The sequence below is a fragment of the Anabrus simplex genome, chromosome 4 (assembly GCF_040414725.1).
Source record: "Anabrus simplex isolate iqAnaSimp1 chromosome 4, ASM4041472v1, whole genome shotgun sequence".
Taxonomy (NCBI): Eukaryota; Metazoa; Arthropoda; class Insecta; order Orthoptera; family Tettigoniidae; genus Anabrus; species Anabrus simplex.
Window position 1 is genome coordinate 402,336,711 of NC_090268.1, and position 25,900 is coordinate 402,362,610.

The following is a 25,900-nucleotide window of genomic DNA, read 5'->3' on the forward strand; positions in this document are numbered from 1 at the left end:
TGGGGAGCAGGGAATAACCTGACGAGCCAATGGCTTTGGGTGGAAGAGCCCTCTTGGGAGGTGATGGTCCCTCAGAGCAGGAAATTCTTCTGAAACCCTCAGGTAGCATCTGTACACCAGTTTATTTGTTTTAAACTCATGTCCACATCCTGAAGTAGTGCAGCTATTTCTTGGGTACACCCCCAATGGAGGTGAGCTGCATGTACCATTTTAACCACATACCTCCTACCATTCTTAAATATCTGGCAGTACCAGGAATTGAACTCGCTCCTCCAAGGATGGCAGCTAATAGTGCTAACCAATACAACAAGGTGGCAGACTGTACTCCCATTAGGAGCAGCTACAAGGGCATGTGATCGTAAAACTTTTCTCCAGAATCAACAACAGATCCAGCCAAAGGCTGGAAACTATTCCAGATAATGTTGATGACCATAAAACCTGATGTGAATTTATTATCATTCATGATTAATTTTCATCACTGCATAATGGAGTAAACATTGAACAATATCAATGTGTACAGTGGATATAACATACATTCTCAACCGTATTGAAATGTTTGGACAGATGACTGGTGCTCATAGAATAATTTCAGGTTTCTTTGTGATGATTTCTAAAAGGTTGTGCATTCCAAGCATAGCCATTAAAATGGCTGTGTGGCAGTTATCAAGGAGTCAGTGTCCCTTCTTCACAGTCATTCATATAGTGTTACAATGTAGCCTTGATCTATGCTGCTGAGTGCTATTTCCTCTCTGTTATTTTGACCCTGTTTTGCCACAGAGAAACAGAGAGGATCAAAATTAAAGAGGAAATTCCCACAAAAGATCTTCTGCCCAGTCAAAATTCTGAGGGCAGCAGCAACAAAAACAACATGATTTTTTTATTAAATGACCCATGATATGGTGCCAGTGTGTTGGGCAGTATACTGTAGTTTAAATATCTTTGCATAAGGACATAGAATCATTTACATTCTAGTTTTTTGTATGGTCTGGTTCATCTCTGTCCTCTTGGAAAAAACTGCTTCATTTTTTTATCAGAAGTGACTTGAAAAAGAGATATTATATGATAATCATTCAGTGCAATGGCTGGATGCTGATGAGGCCCTGAAACATATGTCACAACCAAATCTTTGGCAAAGGATGGTGATGAGGACTGGAGGCATGGGGTGTGTATTTTCACTGTTCCTTCTTGAAATGTGGCAAAACCATTAATATTGAAAAGTAGGTATTGTACCCATCTTGATGAAATACATCAGAAATTATGCATGAGTGGCCTAGATGGACTGGTAGAGCTCAGGTTATTTTGCTTCATGTAACATGCAACCACAGATGTCTAGAACAAAAGTACAGAAACTTTACATATAGCAGTATGAGACTCTTCCTTATCCACCATCCACATCAGACCTCTTGCAGCCGGGCTGAGTGGCTCAGACGGTTGAGGTGCTGGCCTTCTGATCGCAATGTTGCAGGTTCAATCTTGGCTCAGTCTGGTGGTATTTGAAGATGCTCAAATACATCAGCCTCATATCAGTAGATTTACTGGCACGTAAAGGAACTCCTGTGGGACTAAATTCTGGCACCTCAGCGTATCTGGAAACCATAAAAGTAGTTAGGGGGATGTAAAGCAAATAACATTAAACTATTATTAGACCTCTTGCAACCAACTACCACTTCTTTAAATAGGTATTTAAATTAATTTTTTGATAATAATCATTTTGTGTGACTTTCATTAATCTGGTGCAGCCCTTGTAAGGTAGGCCCTGTTCTGTGGTTGTGTGTTTAGGAAATTGCATGTTCTATGGTGGATGGTAGTGTTGTGTGAGTTACAGAAATGTTGAAACACAAAAACCCAGTTGCTGAGCCAAGGGATAAACCGTCCAAGATTAAAATTCCACGACTCAGCAGGAAATTGACCCTGATGACCAAAGCCACAGAGTGGAAAAGTTATTTCCTTTTTAGTGGGAAAACAGTTCAACAAACAGCCATAAATGAATTTCTTTTGTCCAGACAGCCACAGTCTTAGAAATGGGTGTGAATGCATGTGTAGTCCATAGGCAGAATTTTAGCTCTCATTTTGGTTAATGTAAGTTCATTGTCAGAGAGTTTTCATTGTCTATAATTTCACTACTGTACCAACTACAGCATTTCATGTATAACAACCTGATGGTTTAAAAATATATTCTAGCAAGTCCCTGTGTATATGATGTTTCAGCCTGGGAATGCGACATGATGGACCACTAGCAGATAATGAATGCGATCCAGGAAGCTACATCATGTCTCCAACTCTAGGCAGTGGCAAGATCACATGGTCATCATGTAGCCGACGCTATCTGGAGGTGTTCCTAGGGTGAGTTTGGAAGGGTAATAGGGAGGTACATTCAGGGAAACGGGATGGCCTAGGGAGCGGTGATAAGGGAACAGGGAACTGGAAATCAAGTAGGGATGACATAAAATTGTTAGTGTTGAACTGTAGAAGTATTGTAAAGAAAGGAATAGAATTAAGTAATTTAATAGATATATATTTACCAGATATTGTAATAGGAGTTGAATCATGGCTGAGAAATGATATAATGGATGCAGAAATTTTCTCACGGCACTGGAGTGTGTATCGTAGAGATAGGATAGGAAAGGTGGGAGGGGGAGTTTTCATTCTGGTGAAAGAAGAATTTGTAAGCTACGAAAAAGTTAAAGATGAGACACATGAAATTCTAGGTGTAAGGCTGATTTCTAAAGATAACAGGCAACTTGATATATTTGGAGTGTACAGATCGGGAAAGGGTAGCACTGATGCGGATTCGGAATTATTTGATAGGATAGTCAGCTATGTGGGAAACGACATGGAAAGAAATGTGATTGTAGCGGGAGATCTGAATTTGCCAGATGTAAATTGGGAAGGAAATGCGAACGACAGGAACCATGACCAACAAATGGCAAATAAGTTAATATGGGAAGGACAGCTGATTCAGAAAGTGATGGAACCAACCAGAGGGAAAAATATCCTGGATGTGGTGCTGATAAAACCAGATGAGCTCTATAGGGAAACTGAAGTAATAGATGGTATTAGTGATCATGAAGCTGTTTTTGTGGTAGTTAAAAATAAATGCGATAGAAAGGAAGGTCTTAAAAGTAGGACTGTTAGGCAGTACCATATGGCTGATAAAGCAGGTATGAGGCAGTTTCTAAAAAGTAACTATGATCGGTGGAAAACGGTAAATAAAAATGTAAACAGACTCTGGGATGGGTTTAAAGAAATTGTTGAGGAATGCGAAAACAGGTTTGTACCTTTAAGGGTGGTAAGGAATGGTAAAGACCCACCTTATTATAATAGAGAAATAAAGAGACTAAGAAGGAGGTGCAGACTGGAAAGAAATAGAGTTAGAAATGGCTGTGGAAGTAAGGAGAAATTGAAGGAACTTACTAGAAAATTGAATCTAGCAAAGAAGGCAGCTAAGGATAACATGATGGCAAGCATAATTGGCAGTCATACAAATTTTAGTGAAAAATGGAAGGGTATGTATAGGTATTTTAAGGCAGAAACAGGTTCCAAGAAGGACATTCCAGGAATAATTAATGAACAAGGGGAGTGTGTATGTGAGGATCTTCAAAAGGCGGAAGTATTCAGTCAGCAGTATCTAAAGATTGTTGGTTACAAGGATAATGTCGAGATAGAGGAAGAGACTAAGGCCAAAGAAGTAATAAAATTTACATATGATAACAATGACATTTACAATAAGATACAAAAGTTGAAAACTAGAAAAGCGGCTGGAATTGATCAGATTTCTGGGGATATACTAAAGACAATGAGTTGGAATATAGTACCATATCTGAAGTACTTATTTGATTATTGTTTGGTCGAAGGAGCTATACCAGATGAATGGAGAGTTGCTATAGTAGCCCCTGTGTATAAAGGAAAGGGTGATAGACATAAAGCTGAAAATTACAGGCCAGTAAGTTTGACATGCATTGTATGTAAGCTTTGGGAAGGCATTCTTTCTGATTATATTAGACATGTTTGTGAAATTAATAACTGGTTCGATAGAAGGCAATTCGGTTTTAGGAAAGGTTATTCCACTGAAGCTCAACTTGTAGGATTCCAGCAAGATATAGCAGATATCTTGGATTCTGGAGGTCAAATGGACTGTATCGCGATTGACATGTCTAAAGCATTTGATAGGGTGGATCATGGGAGACTACTGGCAAAAATGAGTGCAATTGGACTAGACAAAAGAGTGACTGAATGGGTTGCTATATTTCTAGAAAATAGATCTCAGAGAGTTAGAGTAGGTGAAGCTTTGTCTGACCCTGTAATAGTTGAGAGGGGAGTTCCTCAGGGCAGTGTTATCGGACCTTTATGTTTTCTTATATATATAAATGACTAGCAAGATACCCGTGCTTCGCTATGGTAATATACTGAAATTTATAATTGAATGCTTATCGTTTTATATACAACCCGCCGATATTCGTGATCTGACTCGTTTACTGAAAGATTACGGCAACGTTCCTCCCATTTTTCAATCTTTCTTTCCAGCAATCGATTTCGTATTTCCCGGGCTAGGTCCAGGTATTCCACCCGGTCAGTTGGGTTCCTAAATCTTACCCATGCTTTCCTATAAGCATTTTTAATGTGGATCAAATCCTTGAGGAGATCCGGCGTGGTGTCCTCTTAGGTGCCTTGGCGGTAATAAACCGGCGGCCGGACTGCAATCGTAGTCATTACCCGTCCAGGACCCGTTTCCAGCACGGTCCGCACATGTTGACGACGGTCCAGAATATTATTATTATTATTATTATTATTATTATTATTATTATTATTATTATTATTGATGTTCTGGACCCCACAGCAATATGCAAGACCGCTACTTGGCGGTAAAATACATCTGCTGCCATTGTCATTGCTAACAATGTGACCAGCATCATTGTTGCGCGTAGGCAAGTGTGCGGAATTTCTGGCGATACGAATGACATACCTCCGTGTATTATTGACCTTATTATAGAGGTGAACAATTTAACGGCCAATCTCATTCCTATCGTTTATTTCAAATGTGTTTAAATTTTTATTTATATGCCAGGAGAATCTACTCTAATCTAAGAACGTTCTCCGAAGGAAAATATGGCTGTTGGAAAAGAACCCAGGAAAGATTAAAAATGATCGGTTTATGATCAGAATAAGTACATCGCAAGTCTACAGCCTGTTTCCTATCATTCGACAGGATCAGTGATGGAATGAATAAAGCCCCATCTAGCGGCGACAATAGGAATTGTGCCGGCTGCCGAAGGTCCCCTCTGGGGCAATGATCGATGAGTGACAAATGAAATGAAATATTGGACAGTGTTGCTGGAATGAATGATGACAGGGAAAGCCGGAGTATCCGGAGAAAAACCTGTCCGCCTCCATTTTGTCCAGCACGAATGTCACATGGAGTGACCGGGATTTGAAACATGGAACCCAGCTGTGAGAGGCCGGCGCGCTGCCACCTGAGCAACGGAGGCTCCTTATAAGTACATTATGAACAGTAAAAATCAATTCGTCTCACCGCCTTTTACACCCCACCGCCGTTAAGCTTATTTACCCCCACCCTCCAAAAAATTAAAAGAAGGGGTGTTTCTTTATGTTTAAAGGAGATTCCAAATACCAATGTTCACGTTTATTACCTTCAGTTTTGAGATATAAGTATCCCCTTAAAAAAAATTCACGTTTTTAACTTCCTTCCACACTCCCCCCCACCTCCCTCACAAAGTGATATTAAAGCAAAAAATACTTGTTCCTTTAATAGTAAAGGATCTTCTAAATACCAATTATCACCACTCTAACCTCTTCAGTTTTTGATTTATGTGTCCTCATGAAAGGAACTCAACTCCTTTTCATCCCCCCCCCCCCAAATTTGTTTCCCCCAAAACGCGCTTTTCTTTGTTTTTAAAGGAGATCAAAATACCAATTTTCACGTCTGTAACAACTTTAGTTTTTATTAGATGTATGTATTCTCATACAATTAAGTCAATTAATTTTTTCTATCCTTTAACACTCCAAATCCCCTTCATTGGATTTTCCGAGAATACGTTTTTGTTTACTTTTAAAGCAGATTCCAAAAATAAAATTTCACGTGTGTAACATCTTCATTTTTGAGATATCAGTAGCCTAATTAAAAGAATTCAACACCATTTTCAGTCACTTTTACCCCCCCCCCCCACCCCCACTACCCAAGTTGTATTTCCGAAAACTAAAAATACACTTTTCTTTATTTTTAATAGGATAAAAAAAATGACCATTTTTCACTTCTGTACATGTTAAGTTTTTTTAGATATACTGTAGAAATTCTGATTTTAAAATTTCACCCCATTTTAGTTCCCCTTAAGTGGAGTTTCCAAAGACAAATCACCTATGTTTCTTTACACTTACAGGAGATTCCAAATACCCACTATTTACGTCTGTAACATTTTACGCTTTTCAAATATTCTGTAGATATAGTCTTTCAAAAAATTCACCCCAATTTGCCACTCCTGTTTAACCGCCATTAATTGAATTTTCCAAAAGCAAAAATATACGTGTTTCTATATTTTTAAAGGAGATCCTATTTACAAATTTTCAGTTCTGTAATATCTTCAGTTTCTGGGATATATGTATCCTCATTAAAGGCATTCAACCCATTATTCACCCTTTTACACCCCTCCTATTGGGATTTAGAGAAAACAAAGAAATACGTGTCCCTTTATTTTTAAGGGAGATTCTAAACACCAATTTTTACATCTGTAAACGTTTAAAGTTTTAAGATGTAGGCACACTCATTTTAAAAATTCACCCCCCCTTTTCACCCCCCATTATTTGGTTTTTCCAAAAACGAAAAAATACCTGTTTCTTTATTTTTAAAGTAGATCCCAAATACCAATTTTCAGGTCTTTAATATCTTCAGGTTCTGAAATATAAGTAGCCTCATTAAAGGCATTCAACCTATTTTTCACCCTTTTTCACCCTTCCTATTAGGATTTTTCGAAAACAAAAAAGTACGTTTTTCTTTATTTTTAAAGGAGATTACTAAATACCAAATTTTACTTCTATAAACTTTAAAAGTTTTGAGATATAGATACACTCATTTTAAAAATTTCATCCCCCTTTTCACCCCCCATTATTTGGATTTTCCCGAAATGAAAAAATACCTGTTTCTTTATTTTTAAATTAGATCCCAAATACCAATTTTCAGGTCTGTAATATATTCAGTTTCTAGGATATAAGTATTCTCTTTAAAGGCATCCGAACCCATTTTTCACCCCTTTTCACCCCTCCTATTGGGATTTTCCAAAAAAAAAATACGTGTTCCTTTATTTTTAATGAAGATTCTAAATACCAATTTTTACATCTCTAAACTTTAAAACTTTTGAGATATAGATGCACTCATTTTAAAAATTCACCCCCCTTTTCACCCTCGCATTAATTGGATTTTCCAAAAACAAAAAAATATGTGTTTCTTTATTTTTCACAGCGATCAAAAGTACCAATTTTGAGGTCTGTAATATCTTCAGTTTCTGAGATATAAGTAGCGTATCCGGATTAAAGGCATTCAACCCCTTTTTCAACCTTTTTCACCCCTCCTATTGGGATTGTCTGAAAACAAAAAAATACGTGTTTCCTTATTTTGAAAGAAGATTCTAAATATCAATTTTCACATCTGTAAACTTTTAAAGTTTTGAGATATAGACACACTCATTTTAAAATTTCACCCCCCTTTTCACCCCCTTAGCGACGGAATATCCAAAAATCCTCTCTTAGCGAGCACCTACATCTTAATATGAATCTATCCCCAAAATTTCATTTCTTTATGTCCAGTAGTTTTGGCTCGGCGATGATGAATCAGTCAGTCAATCAGGACAAGCTACTTTATATATATATATAGACTAGCAAGATACCCGTGCTTCGCTACGGTATTATACTGAAATTTATAATTGAATGCTTATTGTTTTAGATATATAATCCTCCGAAATTCGCGATCTGACTCGTTTTCTGCGAGAATCCACCAAAATTCCTGATCTGACTCGTTTTCTATTATTTTACGGCACGTTACCTCCCATTTTTCAATCTTCCTTTTCAGCAATCGATTTCGTACTTCCCGGGTTAGGCTCAGGTATTCCTCCCGGTCAGTTGGGTCCGTAAATCTGTGCCATCTTTTCCTATAATCATTTTTAATATGGATAAAATCCTTCAGGAGATCCAGCGTGGTGTCATATAGGGTGCCTTGGTGGCACTGAACCCGCGGCCAGGCTGCATTCTTAGTCATTACCCGTCCAGGAGCCGTTTCCAGCGCGGTCCGCACATTTGACGACGGTCCGGAACATTATTATTATTATTATTATTATGATTATGATTATTATTATGTGTTGTTGGAATGGCTGATGACAGGGAAAACCGGAGTATCCGGAGAAAAACCTGTCCCGCCTCCGTTTTGTCCAGCACGAATGACACATGGAGCGAACGGGATTTGAACCACGGAACCCAGCTGTGAGAGGCCGGCACGCTTGCGTCTGAGCAACGGAGGATCCTTATAAGTACATTAATAACAGTAAAATCAATTGGTCTCACCTCCTTCTACACCCCACCGCCGTTAAGTTTATTTACCGCCACCTGCCCCCCCCCCCCACGAAAAATTTAAAGAAGGCTTGTTTCTTTATGTTTAAGGGAGATTCCAAACACCAATGTTCACGTCTATTACCTTCAGCTTTGAGATATAAGTATCCCCATAAAAATAATTTACTTTTTGCCCTTCATTTCACACTACTCCTCCCCTCCCCAAGTGAATTTTCCCGCAAAAAATACGTGTTTCTTTAATAGTAAAGGATCTTCTAAATACCAATTATCACGACTCAAAATTCTTCAGTTTTTGATTTATGTGTCCTCATTAAAGGAATTCAACTCCTTTACACTCCCGCCCTTCAAGATGGTCCCCCCCACCCAAACGCGTTTTTCTTTGTTTTTAAAGGAGATCCAAATACGAATTATCACGTCTGTAACAACTTTAGTTTTTATTAGATGTATGTATTCTCATACAATTAAGTCAATTAATTTTTCAATTCTTTCACACCCCCGCCCCCCGCCTTCATTGGATTTTCCGACAATACGTGTTTCTTTACTTTTAAAGCAGATTCCAAATATCAAATTTCACGTCTGTAACATCTTCATATTTGAGATATCAGTAGCCTAATTAAAAGAATTCAACACCATTTTCAGTCACTTTTACCCCCCCCCCCCCGCTCCACCCAAGTGGTATTTCCGAAAACTAAAAATACACGTTTCTTTATGTTTAATAGAGATAAAAAAATACCATTTTTCACTTCTGTAACATGTTAAGTTTTTTGAGATATACTGTAAAAATTCTCATTTTAAAATTTCACCCCTTTTCAGTTCCCCTTAAGTGGAGTTTCCCAAAACAAATCACCTATGTTTCTTTACATTTACAGGAGATTCCAAACACCCACTTTTTACGTCTGTAACATTTTACCTTTCCAAGATATTCTGTAGATATAGTCTTTCAAAAAATTCACCCCATTTTGTCACTCCTGTTTAACCGCCATTAATTTGATTTTCCAAAAACTAAAAAATACGTGTTTCTTTATTTTTAAAGGAGATCCCATATACAAATTTTCAGTTCTGTAATATCTTTCGTTTCTGAGATATATGTATCCTTATTAAAGGCATTCAACCCATTTTTCACCATTTTAAACCCCTCCTATTGGGATTTAAGGAAACAAAAAAAGACGTGTTCCTTTATTTTTAGAGGAGAATCTAAGTACCAATTTTACATCTGTAAATTTTAAAGTTTTAAGATGTAGACACACTCATTTTAAAAATTCACCCCCCCTTTTCACCCCCCAATATTTGGATTTTCCAAAACCGAAAAAATACGTGTTTCTTTACTTTTAAAGTAGATCCCAAATACAAATTTTCAGGTCTGTAATATCTTCAGTTTCTGAGATATAAGTAGCCTCATTAAAGGATTCAACCGCTTTTTCACCCCTTTTCACTCCTCCTATTGCGATTTTCCGAAAACAAAAAAAATACGTGTTTCTTTATTTTTAATGAAGATTCTAAATACCAATTTTTACATCTGCAAACTTTAAAAGTTTGGAGATATAGATTCACTCATATTAAAAATTCACCCCCTTTTCACCCTCCGATTAATTGGATTTTCCAAAAACAAAAAATACGTGTTTCTTTATTTTTAAAGGACATTCTAAATACCAATGTTTACATCTATAAACTTTAAAAGTTTTGAGGTATAGATACACTCATATTAAAAAATCATCCCCCTTTTACCCCCACCCATTAATTGAATTTTCTAAAAACAAAAAAAATACGCGTTTCTTTATTTTTAAAGGAGATCCCAAATACCAATTTTCAGGTCTGTAATATCTTCATTTTCTAAGATATAAGTATTCTCTTTAAAGGCATTCTACCCCTTTTTCACCCCTTTTCTCCCCTCTTATTGGGATTTTCCGAAAACAAAAAAATACGTGTTCCTTTATTATTAATGAAGATTCTAAATACCAATTTTTACATCTCTAAACTTTAAAACTTTTGAGATATAGATGCACTCATTTTAAAAATTCAACCCCCATTTCACCCTCGCATTAATTGGATTTTCCAAAAACAAAAATATATGTGTTTCTTTATTTTTGAAAGAGATCAAAAGTACCAATTTTGAGGTCTGTAATATCTTCAGTTTCTGAGATATAGGTACCGGTATCCTGATTAAAGGCATTCAACCCCTTTTTCACCCTTTTTCACCCCTCCTATTGGGATTTTCTGAAAACAAAAAAATACGTGTTTCCTTATTTTTAAAGAAGATTCTAAATACCAATTTTCACATCTGTAAACTTTTAAAGTTTTGAGATATAGACACACTCATTTTAAAATTTCACCCCCCTTTTTCACCCCCTTAGCGACGGAATATCCAAAATCCCTCTCTTAGCGAGCACCTACATCTTAATATGAATATATCCCCAAAATTTCATTTCTTTATGTCCAGTAGTTTTGGCTCGGCGATGATGAATCAGTCAGTCAGTCAGTCAGTCAGTCAGGACAAGCTACTTTATATATATAGATATGAGTAAAGGAGTGGAATCGGAGGTAAGACTTTTTGCAGATGATGTTATTCTCTATAGAGTGATAAATAAGTTACAAGATTGTGAGCAACTGCAACGTGACCTCGAAAATATTGTGAGATGGACAGCGGGCAATGGTATGTTGATAAACGGGGCTAAAAGTCGGGTTGTGAGTTTCACAAATAGGAAAAGTCCTCTCAGTTTTAATTACTGCGTTGATGGGGTGAAAGTTCCTTTTGGGGATCATTGTAAGTATCTAGGTGTTAATATAAGGAATGATCTTCACTGGGGTAATCACATAAATGGGATTGTAAATAAAGGGTACCGATCTCTGCACATGGTTATGAGGGTGTTTAAGGGTTGTAGTAAGGATGTAAAGGAGAGTGCATATAAGTCTCTGGTAAGACCCCAACTAGAGTATGGTTCCAGTGTATGGGACCCTCACCAGGATTACCTGATTCAAGAACTGGAAAAAATCCAAAGAAAAGCAGCTCGATTTGTTCTGGGTGATTTCCGACAAAAGAGTAGCGTTACAAAAATGTTGCAATGTTTGGGTTGGGAAGAATTGAGAGAAAGAAGAAGAGCTGCTCGACTAAGTGGTATGTTACATGTAATAAATATCATTTTTGGTCCGTATTGATGATATTAGATTGAAATAATAACATTAAGTTATTTATTAGACCACCTAATCAATACAAAATCGTCTTGCATGATTTACCACTATTAGCTAACAAATTTATGTAAATCATGCAAGACGATTTTGTATTGATTAGGTGGTCTAATAAATAACTTAATGTTATTATTTCAATCTAAGTGGTATGTTCCGAGCTGTCAGCGGAGAGATGGCGTGGAATGACATTAGTAGACGAATAGGTTTGAATGGCGTCTATAAAAGTAGGAAAGATCACAATATGAAGATAAAGTTGGAATTCAAGAGGACAAACTGGGGCAAATATTCATTTATAGGAAGGGGAGTTAGGGATTCGAATAACTTACCAAGGGAGATGTTCAATAAATTTCCAATTTCTTTGAAATCATTTCGGAAAAGGCTAGGAAAGCAACAGATAGGGAATCTGCCACCTGGGCGACTGCCCTAAATGCAGATCAGTATTGATTGATTGAACTTACCAAGGGAGATGATCTACAAATTTCCAAATTCTTTGCAATTATTTAAGAAAAGACTTGGTAAACAACAGATAAGAAATCTGCCACTTCGGTGACTGCCCTAAATGAAGATCAGAGGTGATTGATTGATTGATTGATTGATTGATTGATTGATTGATTGATTGATTGATTGATTTTTTTTTTTTTTTTTTTTTGCTAGTTGCTTTACGTCGCACCGACACAGATAGGTCTTATGGCGACGATGGGACGGGAAAGGGCTAGGAGTTGGAAGGAAGCGGCCGTGGCCTTAATTAAGGTACAGCCCCAGCATTTGCCTGGTGTGAAAATGGGAAACCACGGAAAACCATTTTCAGGGCTGCCGACAGTGGGGTTCGAACCTACTATCTCCCGAATACTGGATACTGCCCGTACTTAAGCGACTGCAGCTATCGAGCTCGGTGATTGATTGATTGATTGATTGATTGATTGATTGATTGATTGATTGATTGATTGATTGATTGATTGATTGATTGATTGATTGATTGATTGATTGATTGATTGATATCACATGCATATCTAACCCCAGTACTTAATTCTTTAACTTTCTCCTTTCAGGACATCTCAATCTCGCTGTTTGTTGGACCACAGTACTTCTTCTGGAAATCTTGACCACAGCGCAAATGGTTTGCTACCAGGAGAGAGATTTGATGCTGATCAACAATGTAAGACAACTACTAACTAACTTGTTATGACACATAGAGTCAGTTAGCAATCAGATTTCAAATGATCTGGCCCCTTGGTTGAATGATCAGACCTTTCATTGTGTTTTTTCCTGTTATGTGTTCACATTCATGTTTCCTATCTTTTCATATGTCCACCTCCATAGAGAAATAGTTAACACTACTAGCTGCCATCCTTGGAGGCCTGGGTTGGATTCCTGGTACTGCCAGAAACTTAAGATTAGCGGGAGGGCGGGAATGGTGTTATAAATGTCAATGCAACACACTTCAATTGGGGGTCTGCCTGAAGAGCTGCACTGCCTTGGGTGAACACAAATTTACCAGTACATCTCTTTACGATTTTAGCTGATAATAGGTTCAATTGCAGTTAGGTAATCATGTGAAAATGGCTGAATGTAATTTATGTAACTCAGATTTAAATTGAGAGAAGGAGGGGTTTAAACCCATACTATAAAATATATGAATAGTGAAGAGCTGAATAGATATCAAGAAGGTTTCAATGTTAATTCTTAGATATCTCAACTAATGTAAACTCTACTTCATTATATTCTATTCTCAGAAGTGTACCTCAACCAACCTCAACTATTCTAATAATAATTCTCAAAAGTTTGAATTCAACTAACTGTTGCTCTAATCCTAAGGTGAAGCATTAGGCCTAGTGATTAAGAGTGGGAGGGCTGGTGTCTGCAAGACAGGATTATCAAATCTTTATGTTTTCTTATACCTTTAATTAAATGATACGAGTAAAGAAATGGAATCACAGATAAGGTTCTTTGTGGATGATATTATACTGTATAGAGTATTGTAAAAAATAAATTTTTATGCAGTACAGTTTCTTTCAAAATGTGTATGTAAAAACTTTGAACTAACCAAAACAAAATTAGAATCATCAATAATTTTTTAACATTGTTTAAATACAGAATTCTAGGGGCCAAGCAAAAATTTAGAATTAGAGATAAATTTGAATTCAAAACACTTGAATTACCCCTTTACATGTACATGTGTAAAGTTGCACTCTCCAGTTTTCTAAAAAGTGTGCTTAACAATAGAAAATCCCATTTTCAATCTTTAATTTTTTTAAGTTTGTTCCTGTACAAGCAATAATTCAACATATACATTGGAAGAGGTCCAAGGGATGACCAAAACAGTGTTATGTTGATACAGTCAGGGTGCAAAATCAGAAAGAAATGGTGGGGGGGAGAAGGAACATAGGCCTAAATACGGATGTTTATTTCAGATAGTATCCGGCAGGGAAGGAGGTATAAAATTCCCCTGTAAATAAAATACCTCCTCCCTCAGAAAAATGTAAATTGTAGATCTTTTTGTTTGAATTTTGTTGTGATAACAAGAATGATAAACATTAGAAATTTATTTCAACCAGCTGAGAAGTTAATGATAGACTGTCCCTTTCTTATGAAAAGCCAGACGAGGTGCGATTTGTCCTGACTTATTGCTTTATTAGCGAAACCTTTGTCTACCAGGGCTGAGTGCTGAGGGAACACATTTGTTGGTTTGCACACACTGATACCTTTACTACAGGGGTAACACTAAATAAGGCACAGACACAGTTAAAAGGGAGGGTAAGAGCACAATACACAATCTAAGTAAACACTACACACTCGGGAAAACAGTAGCTAGCATACGCCAACTAGTGAACGACAATAAGGGAAGATGGAAGGGCTGGGAACCTACCAAAGGCATGGACATGGCTTAGATAGCGGATTCCGAAATGAATCACCGTGATCCTTAGTTTTAAAAATATTATTTACAAGATAATTCTACATATACATTCCAAGTTATGAGCTATAAGTTCAGTGATATACATAGGTTGTTCGTAGCAGTGTAAATTCAAATTACAAATCAGCTGTACATCTAGTTACCAGTGCAGTAGTACAATGGAATTTACAGGTTATCCAAAATCTAGCGTACTGTACCTAAAGTGATACAAAACTATGAGAGGCAAACCCCAAGGGAAATACTATTAAACTACAATATACATATTCTAGTGAAACAAAACGGGAATGCCTCGGAAAACGAACAGGTAAGTCTAGCAGAAAAACTAAGACGTCATAAGTAACTAATTTGGTGAATCTAGGCGAGGTTAGGGCAGACTCCTGTATGAAAACCAAATCGGAATATTATGGAATTTTTAGCAGGGACGGAATTCAAGAGTGCTTACCCGGGGAGTGTGCCATCCCGAAAACCGGAGGGACGTCATCCAGATAGGCTGCTCGCAGACAGATAACCGAGACCGACAGAATTCAGGATACAGAATCCCCTTCGAACACTACCTCGCTCACTATATATAGGAATTACTGGCCTTGGAGGCAACCAATCAGCGTGCACGTCTTCCCTATCGCCACCTAGACTCACCAATCACAACCTTACTTTGGATCGAGAACTCAGACTAACATTCTAGAATACGCATGATCGCGAAAGTCGTATTTTTTCCAGAATAAACAGAACACACTTTCTAGAACACATACCAACAAAGTAACACACCCAGTACAAAAGTTATGCAACTTTCTAGATCTTTCCAGGAACTATAGACAGAATTCTACTATTTACAAATGCCTATGTTACAACATTATATAGTACAGGTTAGGCCATTAAATTATCTTATGCTCTACAAATAACAGTACAGGTTAGGTCATGATAAATGAAACATTATATGGTACTTCGCCAATAAAGTCTTTAAAAAAATTACATTCCACTCATCCTTCATAGTTCACTTGTAACACACACCTTAAGTGAATATTGTCCAATTGGGTACCTATCGGAAAGACGCTCTCTCCAAGAAGAACAGGAGTGGTGTAAGCTCGAGCTACTTACAGCAACGACAAGGGAGGAGAGCTTCAAGTAGCCTACGTAATTTACTTTTTTGCCCCCATTTCAGATGGACTTGCCAGAATGCAACATAGAAAATAGCCTGCAGATGCGGATTGCTACTGTTGCGTTGTTTTCTTGCTCAAGGTCTGGCAGTCATTTGATTTATTGTTGACGTTTCTATAAAAAAATGCACAGTAAAAATCATTAATTTCAGTGATAAACTATAAGTGTTCTACATTTTCTTCATTATGTTATAATGAAAGAATCCCCCCGGGCAATTTTAGTGGGGGGAAGCTTTGAGATAAAATCGTCAGTGGGGGGGGGGGAATCCCTCCCTTCTCCCCCACGATTTCGCACCCTGGATACAGTACACAACGACCTGAAGGCATGGCCTGAGACCGAACTAAATGAAGACAACAAATCCACACAATGGATCCTGCCACCAGGTGAAACAAATGCTAAAGATGAAGAGGAAAAAGACTGTATGAGCTATAATTCCTAAGGGTATAAACCAAGGATATGGACTATCACCATTATTATTTAACATCTGTATAGAAGAAGCATGCCTTTGCTGGCGAGATGTAGTGTTTACAGAGCACTATGTCTTCTGGTATGGGCTATATCAAATTTGTTACTTTCATTGCCCTGTCTCAGTCTCATCCTTGGCTTTGACAATATGAAAGTGACTGAGGTATGAGTGATGCTAGTAATACCATTGCTTATGCAGCCAGTCCCTGCTATGAAGGGTGTGAAAATATCGCTCATAGGGTCGGTTGGTGCATGCAATTCACTGGGCTTAGCAGACTGATATGTAATAGCAACTGCTGGCTCGGTGAGAAAAGCAACAGGAAACTACCTCACTCCTCATTTCCCTAGTACGTCTCTTCAGTGACGCCTAGGCTATTTATGGCAGCTGTTGGCAGAGCTGCAGAGGATCAAACCAGCCTTCGGGCTGAATACCCACCATACATACATACATAGAAGAAGCTATAAAGGAATTTTTAGCCATCAAAAATCATGGCATTATTATTTTTATAAGCAAAAAAATTACTTGGTCATTAGCCCATAATGAAGATAAAAATCAAAATGAGAAGAAAGGGGAATCATATAGTGCAGTGGATAGAAAATTAATGGCAATACCGTACGATTTGCAGATGATAACTGAAAATGAAAAATATCAAATGAACGAATTGCTAAAAGAGAGGTTCGGCATGAGAATAAACAAGAATAATGTACAAGGGATAATGACCAAATTGCCAATGTGCTGATGGATGGAGAAAAAGTAGGTCAAGTAAAGGAATTCAGATATCTAGAAAGTCTGATAACATCTGACGGAAAATTTACGAGAGAAGTAAATGCCCAGATTGGACATGTGAAGGAAGCTTTCTCGAAGAAGAAGTCTCGACTAACATCTAAGACTATCGGCATGAAGGTACGCAAGCACTTCATGAAAAGTTTTGAATGGAGGGTTATAAGCTATGGGTCAGAAACATGGACCCTGCAAAAACCAGCGATGCTGAAACTCAAGGTCTTTCAGATGTGGTGCTGTCAACTCCTAAGAATATCTTGGACTAATAGAGTTCACTGTTATTTGAGGTGTGCTTTGTCTCTTTTGTTGCCAATGATCTCCACTAGATGGCATTACTGCTGCAATTATACAAAACTAACCCATCAAAAATGGCTACCTGGTACAGTGACGCCTCAGACTGGTGTTTATAATCCCAAGCAATCGTATATCAAACGTAATTTTCCCATAAAAAATAATTGAAATGCAGATGATTTGTTCCACAACTCAAAAATACATATGGTACTGACATAAAATTAGAACATTCTCAGAAGAGCAAATGAAATATGCACCTTGGTTGAAACCTTACACGAGAGAAGAAATACAGGAGCTTTGTTTGCCCCTTGCTTTGTCATTCTGATTGGTACACCACCCTGATTGAAGGGAAAATAGAAGGCAGAAGTACCAAAGGAACACCTAGAGCGTAAGTTATAGGTAGCATTAAAGGTAAGCACACATACTGCCAGTTGAAGATGTTGGCCAAACAGCAGCAATGCTTGGAAGACATACATGTTACCCACCAACATTAGGGCTGAGGAGAATAAGAATAAGATTTCTAAGTCCAACAATGGAGAAAAGTGATGACTTAAAATATTGTTTAGTTGTTTCGGTAAGAAATTAGCTGGTGATGGTGGTTGTGATTATTTTTATAAGCCAAAAAATTGCTTGGTCATTAGCCCATAATGAAGATAAGGATCAAAATAGGAAGAAAAACATGAAGGATTGCTCACATAAAAAATGAGGAGAAAGGACAATCATATACTGCAGTAGAAAATCCAAACCTCAAGTACCCTAATACCACTGAGCCAGAATAAAACAAACTGTGATGGTGTACAATGTCCCACCAGCAATAATGTTACACTGACTGTTAGTTGAGGTGTGTTTTGTCTCTTCTGTTGCCAATGATCTCCATTAGATGGCATTACTGCTACAATTATATAAAAACTAACCCATCAACAATGAGTATAAAAGCTGGTACAGTGAAGCCTCAGACTGTAACACTGTAAATGTGTTTGTAATCCAAAGCACTCATATATCAAAGATAATCTTCCCGAAAGAAGTAATTGAAATGCAGATGATTCGTTCCACAACTCAAAAATATGTATTGATACGAGGGTAATCCCAAAAATAAGGTCTCCTATTTTTTTATAAATACAGAACTCTGTTCATGTGGCTGTTGGTCACAATATTGTGAAGAGTGTTTCCTACGCTTGCATATAAACACGCGCAGGCCACACTGAGGCACCCAGTCTTGGCTTGGCAGTTGTTGAGAATGGAGCTCCCGTTGGATGTTACTGTCAAGTGCGAAGTGCGCACAGTTATTCAGTTTTTGAACGCAAAAGGTACTGAATCGATTAAAATCCATTGCCAATTGATGGAAGTGTATGGTGAGTCATGCAAGGATGTCAAAAGTGTTCATAAGTGGTGTGGAGAGTTTGCAGCCAGTCGGACTGAACATGACGAACGAACGAAGGAGCAGGAGACCGTCAATTTCCGTGGAGACAGTCGTGAAGGTTGAGCAAAGCATGCGCGAAGATCGGCAGGTCACCGTGGATGATCTCTGCACTTTGGTTCCTGAGGTTTCCCAAAGTGCCGCTCACAACTTCCTGAACAGCATGGCGGGGAGCTGGTATGATATGGCCATTCAAAAACTGTCACAGCATCTACAAAAATGGATCGACCGAAATGGTGATTATGTAGAAAAATAGCTAAATGTTCAAGCTGTAAAATGATGTAAACCATTGTAGAAATAAACAAGTCTATGTATTTATAAAAAAAATAGGAGACCTTATTTTTGGGATTACCTTCGTATAAAATGAGGAGCAACTTTCTTACATCTGCTAGAACAGTGGTATTCAAACATTTGGCTGGTGTACCCCCAGAATCTCACTATTTTACCTTCATACCCCTAAAGTACAAGAATATAGCAATTATAACAGAAATAACATATTTTGAGAAATTTATACCATTCTCTTCATCAGCGATATCAAAAAACTTGCAAAACATTCCTACTTTTTCGATCTCAAGACATAAATTACAATTAGTGAACATTTGTAGTTACAAATCTAAGTTAGTGCTAAGGAATTATATCTAGAAAATATCATCATTAAGAAGATATTTTAAATTTTTAATTTATAATTTGCTTTACAGCACACCGACACACACAGATCTTATGGTATGATGGGATAGTAAAGGGTTAGGAGTGTGAAGGAAGCGGGCATGGCCTTAAGGTACAACCCTGGCATTTGCCTGGTGTGAAAATGGGAAACAACGGAAAACCATCTTCAGGGTTGCCGACAGTGGGGTTCGAGCCCACTATCTCCTGAATGCAAGGTCACAGCTGGTGCCCCTAATTGCACAGCCAAGAAGAATGTATTTTAGCATTAAGTTTTTAGATTTTTTACAACACGTGTTCACTAATGGTAATTTTTGTCTTGGGCACTGGCGTAGCCAAGGGGGGGGCCCACTGGGGCCGGGCCCCCCCCAAAATGTCTCCTGAAACTAGAGCGAGGATCAGCCGTTGTTTTACGTACGATACGAACAACTTAAAACTTACGCCTAAATGACGAATTAACGTAGCGACAAAGAATCTACTAGCAGGGCTCAATACGGCCATTCATAATTCTCCATATTTGTACTGCTTGAATGAAAGGAAGTCACTTAGGATTGTGATGCGCGAGGATATTTCACTGTAGAGGCCTCAGTATTGGGAATGTGTTGACAAATGCCAAAAGATGAGGAAAGGGGCAATTAGCCAGGGATTACTCAGTAGGGGGCCGGAACGTGACCACCGAAATAACGGGGTCCACAGCCAGAAACAGTTGAACAACATCGTGTCAGCTTTTGAAGATCAGTTCCACGAAACTGGGGTTGTACCGTGGTTGAAACATGTGCTGTGTTTAAGTTGCAGCGTTCGGAAGACTGTGACAGGATTGTGAGCTGCACGTTAGTTTCTCATTTTGTGCCATATAATAACTTTGTCACTAAGGGCAAAATAATGTGCATCCTCGGTAAGTTATGATTTTTTTTAAATTCTAATAGCAAGACAGATCGCAGATGCGTACCTTAGTTCTATAGGTAGGTCCATATATTTTGTCAAATGCCCGGGGACTGATTGGAACTTCAAATGGCACTGTACTGCTTGTAACTATCTTGTAATTAGCGGACGTGATAACTCAGTTCCAATGGTTCTATCTTCTCATCAAGACGGCCGAGGCTTGAGTCGCAGTCGATGCGTGAAACATTTTTAAAATGGGAAGTCACGTTCTTTTGATACAGATTCTGCTTAAAACACTAGGTCGCGTGCCTTACCTTTCTTTAGTACTTTTGAGTAATAACCACATCATTTATGATGGTGTATTTTGAGTATCAACCATTCTTCGGGCTTACCTTGTACCTTAAATGGTGAGTGGATGCAGTGGCGTACCCACGAAATAATTTCAGTGGCCAAGTCTAGGCCAGTAGCGTGGATACAACTTTTCCATGAAAGGGGTTGTGAAAAGATGTTTTATTTTGTATTTAGAATTTGCTTTACGTCGCACCGTAGGTCTTATGGCAACGATGGGAAAGTAAAGGGTTAGGTGTGGGAAGGAAGCGGCCGTAGCCTTAATTGTATGTTGTATGTTCAGTCTTCAGCCCTAAGACTGGTTGGATCCTCAACAGCTCCGCCATCAGCTGTCATTAAGGTGTGAAAATGGGAAACCACGGAAAACCATCTTTAGGGCTGCCGACAGTGGGGTTCGAAGCGGATGCAAGCACACAGCTGTGCGCCCTTAACCGCACGGCCAACTCGCCCGGTGGATATGAAAAGAAAGCCGGTCCTACCGAGTGCGGTGACGGATCTTCTGTAGATATTGATGGTTTTGGTTGTTACCATGTAATTATATCCAACATTCGAAATCATAGCTTCTGTACTCTAAACCGGCTCCATTATTGAAACTGTTCGTAAAATTGATAATATCGTTCTTCGTTTGTGAGGAAGTAGAATCTTCATTTAATTTTTCTTCTAAAAAAAAAGAACCACTTTGGTACGACGCCCCGTAAAGGTGACTACCTGCCAGGTCGTAGATATTTCGATCACGGGAGACTCATGGCCAACTCTATTGCACCCACAAACAAGGCTGTATCTTCCCGATCCCATGCCTTTCTTAACTCTGTCAGTGGCGGGCATCGAATGCAGGATGCCTTAAGTCTAATTCTAAAATAAGGTGACCTGAAAGTAACAAGCCGACCCCGCGGTGTAGGGGTAGCTTGCCTGCCTCTTACCGGAGGCCCCGGGTTCGATTCCCGGCCAGGTCAGGGTTTTTACCTGGATCTGAGGACTGGTTCGAGGTACACTCAGCCCACGAGCTTATAATTGAGGAGCTATCTGACGGTGAGATAACGGCCCCGGTCTAGAAAGCCTAGAATAACGGCGGAGAGGACTCGTCGTGCTGACCACAGGACACCTCATAATTTGCAGGACTTCGGGCTGAACAGCGGTCGCTTGGTAGGCGATGGCCCTTCGGGGCTGTTACGCCATGGAGTTTGGTTTGGAAAAGTGTACAGAGAAGGAAGCGACACCCCTGCAAGGCTCTTTCGCTTCCAGCTAGTTCTTCCGTCCGGTCTCGTGCATTTAGGACAGTTGGAAAACGTACGCCTTAATAAATGCTCTTCATAAAACCTGTGTAAACATACTAACTGAATCTATTTATAACAATAATCACAAACGCCTCCTTTTCATGTGGTTCAGTTGGTTGAGTCGCTGTCCTTCTGAGTCCGAGTTCGCAGGTTCAAATCCCGACTTTAGTCGGTGGCCCTCAAAACGGTGTTGAAATGGCAACAGCTCCACGTCGTTGGTTTCTGGCACGTTAATAAAAATTATACATACGAATATTAGCGTCATAAAACTGTAACTTAATGCTATTATATTCTGCACCCCAGGCTTGCGAGGGAAACGAATTAACAATTTGCTTTACGTCGGAACGACACTGACAGGCCTTATGGTGACGGTGGGATAGGAAAGGCGTAGGAGTGGGAAGGAAGCGGCCGTGGCCTTAATTAACGTACAGCCCCAGCATTTGCCTGGTGTGAAAATGGGAAACCACGGGAAACCATTTTCAGGGCTGCCGACAGAAGGGTTCGAATCCATTGACTCCCGGATGCAAGCTCACAGCTGCGCTGCCCTAACCACTAGGGAAACTAATAGGACAAGGTAAACACTCCCTAGCATATGTTGTGACATATATTTTTCTTTACCAACAAAATATTTATACACATACCCCTTACATTCTATATTTATTTATTGATTTATTTATTTATTTATTTATTAGTGCCTTTTTTTACAGTGGCGAAGTTAGGGCTCGAGGCCCTCTCGTATACTTAACCACATACTAATCAAAATCTTAAATAAAATACTGAGATACGTAAAACAGTTAAAACTACATAAATTAATAGTTTTACAAAGAAATTTAAATACATTACTAACTAAATTAATATTAAAACTAATTAATATTGACAAGTGCGGCTGCGTGGCTAAATGGTTAGCGAGTTGGCCTTTGGTCACAGGGGTCCTGAGTTCGATTCCCAGCAGGGTCGGGAATTTTAACCATCATTGGTTAATTTCGCTAGCACGGGGGCGGGGTGTATGTGTCGTCTTCAACATCATTACATTCTCATCCCGACGCGCAGGTCGCCTACTGGTGTCAAATAAAAATACCTGCACCTGGCGAGCCTAACATGACCTCGGACACTCCTGGCACTAAAAGCCATACGCCATTTCATTTCAATATTAAAAACTCTTAAAAATGACATCCTCAGGCACGCACACATTCACACTTCAACCATTCAGTCAGCTGTCCTCAGCAGGTAGTCTCGGCAGGTTTAATTTAATTTCGTGTGGCTATTTCTAGCCGAGTGCAGCCCTTGTAAGGCAGACCCTCTGATGAGGGTGGGCGGCATCTGCCATGTGTAGGTAACTGCGTGTTATTGTGGTGGAGAATAGTGTTGTGTGTGGTGTGTGAGTTGCAGGGATGTTGGGGACAGCACAAACACCCAGCCCCCGGGCCACTGGAATTAACCAATGAAGGTTAAAATCTCTGACCCGGCCGGGAATCGAACCCGAGACCCTCTGAACCGAAGGCCAGTACGCTGACCATTCAGCCAACGAGTCGGACGTCTCGGCAGGTGACTTTAAATCTTAATAAAGAGCTAGTTTCTCTGACCTGAGCTGACAGGGAATTTCATAATGTGACGCCGATCACCACAAATAATCTATTAATTGTATTTGTGCGGTGCAGTGGAATAGAAAGATAGGATCTAGAACGTGTATTTAAGTTGTGAAATGATGATAAAAGGGTGAATTTAGAAGAAATATACAGTGGCTGACTTTCAGCTAACACTCCTAAACACCATCGTTAAAGTGTGTAGCTGCCGATGTTTATCAGGCTTCAGCCATGAGACAGCCTGATAGTATGGGGTGGTATGAACATCGTACCCGATTTTGTAAATAAATCTCAGTGCTCGTTGAAGTTTAAGTGTTTCTTCTCTCATCATATCAACTAATACAACGTAACAGTAATCAAGAATAGGGGGAATGAGTGTCTGTATTAGTTTTGCCTTTAGCTCAAATGGAAATATATCCCTCTGCCGTTTAAGAGGGTGAAGCACTCCAAAAGTCTTTTTTACATATTTCTTTCGTGTGACCAGAACAATCAAGTGTTTCATTCATAATTAAGCCAAGATTTTTAACCGGTTTACTGCGGGGAATAATGTTCCCATTCAGTAGGATAGGCGGGATTGCGATATTGTTTGAGCAGCTCAGTAATTTTCGTGGTCCAATTACGATTGCCTGAAATTTTGTGGAGTTTAGTACAAGAGAATTTCGTTGTGAATATATACTGAGTCATCAGAGGTCATTGTTAATATCTTGTCTTGCAGTGTCGATATGTTATTTCCTGTTACGGATGGCATGTCATTGATATAAATACAGAAAAGTAAGGGCCCTGGAATACTGCCCTGCGGGGCACCACTAAGTTTCATTTTCCATTTAGAGGCCTTGTCGTTTACTGTTACACGCTGTTGATGGTTACTCAAATAATAACTAAGAAACTTAAGCGCAGCCAGGTCGAAATTTAGCAGTTCCATTTACTTTATCATAATCGGAATTTCTATAGTGTCAAAGGTGCTACTGAAGTCAAGAATTATAAGTTTAGTGAGCAGTCGTTTCTCTATAGCATTTCTTCTTACCTTCAAAAGTGCTGTCGCGGTACTGTGACCCCTCTTAAATCCAGATTGCAAAGGGTTCAAAGGAGCATTTTTATTTAGGTATTCCAGAACTTGTTCATATACTAAACGTTCAAAGGCTTTAGAAAGCGCAGGGAGTATGAACACATGACGAATGTCAGAGAGAGATTGTGGGTCTAAACTCTTAGGTACCAGTGTAATATTCAATACTGTCTGTTTTCCAGACAGTAAGGAAAATTCCTTTTAGAAAACAGTAGTTCAGTATGTGCGTCAGTATAGGCAGGACAGCACCAATAATGTTATGTATAAAAGTAATAGGATTATCATCTACACGCGTGGCCTTTGATTTAATCGAGTACAAAGCCTTTTTAACCTGATTTTCTGTGACACTGTGAAATGTGAATGGTGGATTGGCTGGAGGGGAGGGCGGTGATTCGGTGCAGTTAATTGGGGTAGGTTGAATATTTATTCTACTAGAGTAATCGTTCAGTTCGTCAAGTAGAATGGCAGGAGTTGTCTGGCTCTGTTGATGTTTTCCTATTCCCAGAGCTCTAAATTGGTCCCATGCGCGACTGGAATTAAAGTTGTTAGCTAAATTCCGGAAATATGCACATTTTTTAAAATTTCTGATTAACTGCTTTGTGCGATATCTTAAGATGCAGTAAGATTCGAAGTCTGTGTTATCTAAGGTTTGTTTATAATGTCGAAATAACGAGTCACGGTGGGCCATCATTCTCTTGGTTTCAACATCTAGCCATGGAGAAGGGCGAGAAACCTTTATTCGACGTGTATGTGTGTGTTTCTTTGCCGCATTAATCGTATAAAATGTCACTTCTTTATAGCTTATCACATGACCATTATTATAATAAAATTACCGTATTTATATTCTGGCTTGGGGACTTGGTGTTTGTCCCAACATTTTCCTCTTCATATTCAGACAACATACTACACTACCAAGCACCAAAGAGACACAACAGTGATTACATCGCTCCACATAGGGTTGTCGTCGGGAAGAGCATCCGGCCGTAAAACAGGGCCAAATTCACATGTGCGACACAGTTCGCACCCGTGACCCCACAGATGTAGGAAAAACGGAATAATAATAATAATAATAATAATAATAATAATAAGATGATGATGATGATGATGATGATGATGATGATGATGATGATGATGATGATCACTATTAGCTTCCGGAATCCGCATATATCCACCACTCTTACTTGGATCCAAGGACACTCATTTCCTTTTTAGGTATTCTATACCACCTAAACTCTGGAAGTTTGGTCACCTATCAAAATAAATGGGCCCCCCCCAAACTGAAATCCTGGCTACGCTACTGGTCTTGGGTGCTA

General features: G+C 38.9%; 1 protein-coding gene across 1 annotated transcript in view; it reads left to right on the forward strand.

The window, feature by feature from the left end:
* The window catches only part of LOC136872297 (A disintegrin and metalloproteinase with thrombospondin motifs adt-1), a 142,720-nt gene that overhangs the window by 57,171 nt on the left and 59,649 nt on the right, over nt 1-25,900 (forward strand). The window contains exons 7-8 of the mRNA XM_068227419.1: nt 2,209-2,343; nt 12,804-12,910. Coding sequence (XP_068083520.1) covers nt 2,209-2,343; nt 12,804-12,910 — 242 coding nt within the window. The remainder of the gene's footprint in view (nt 1-2,208; nt 2,344-12,803; nt 12,911-25,900) is intronic.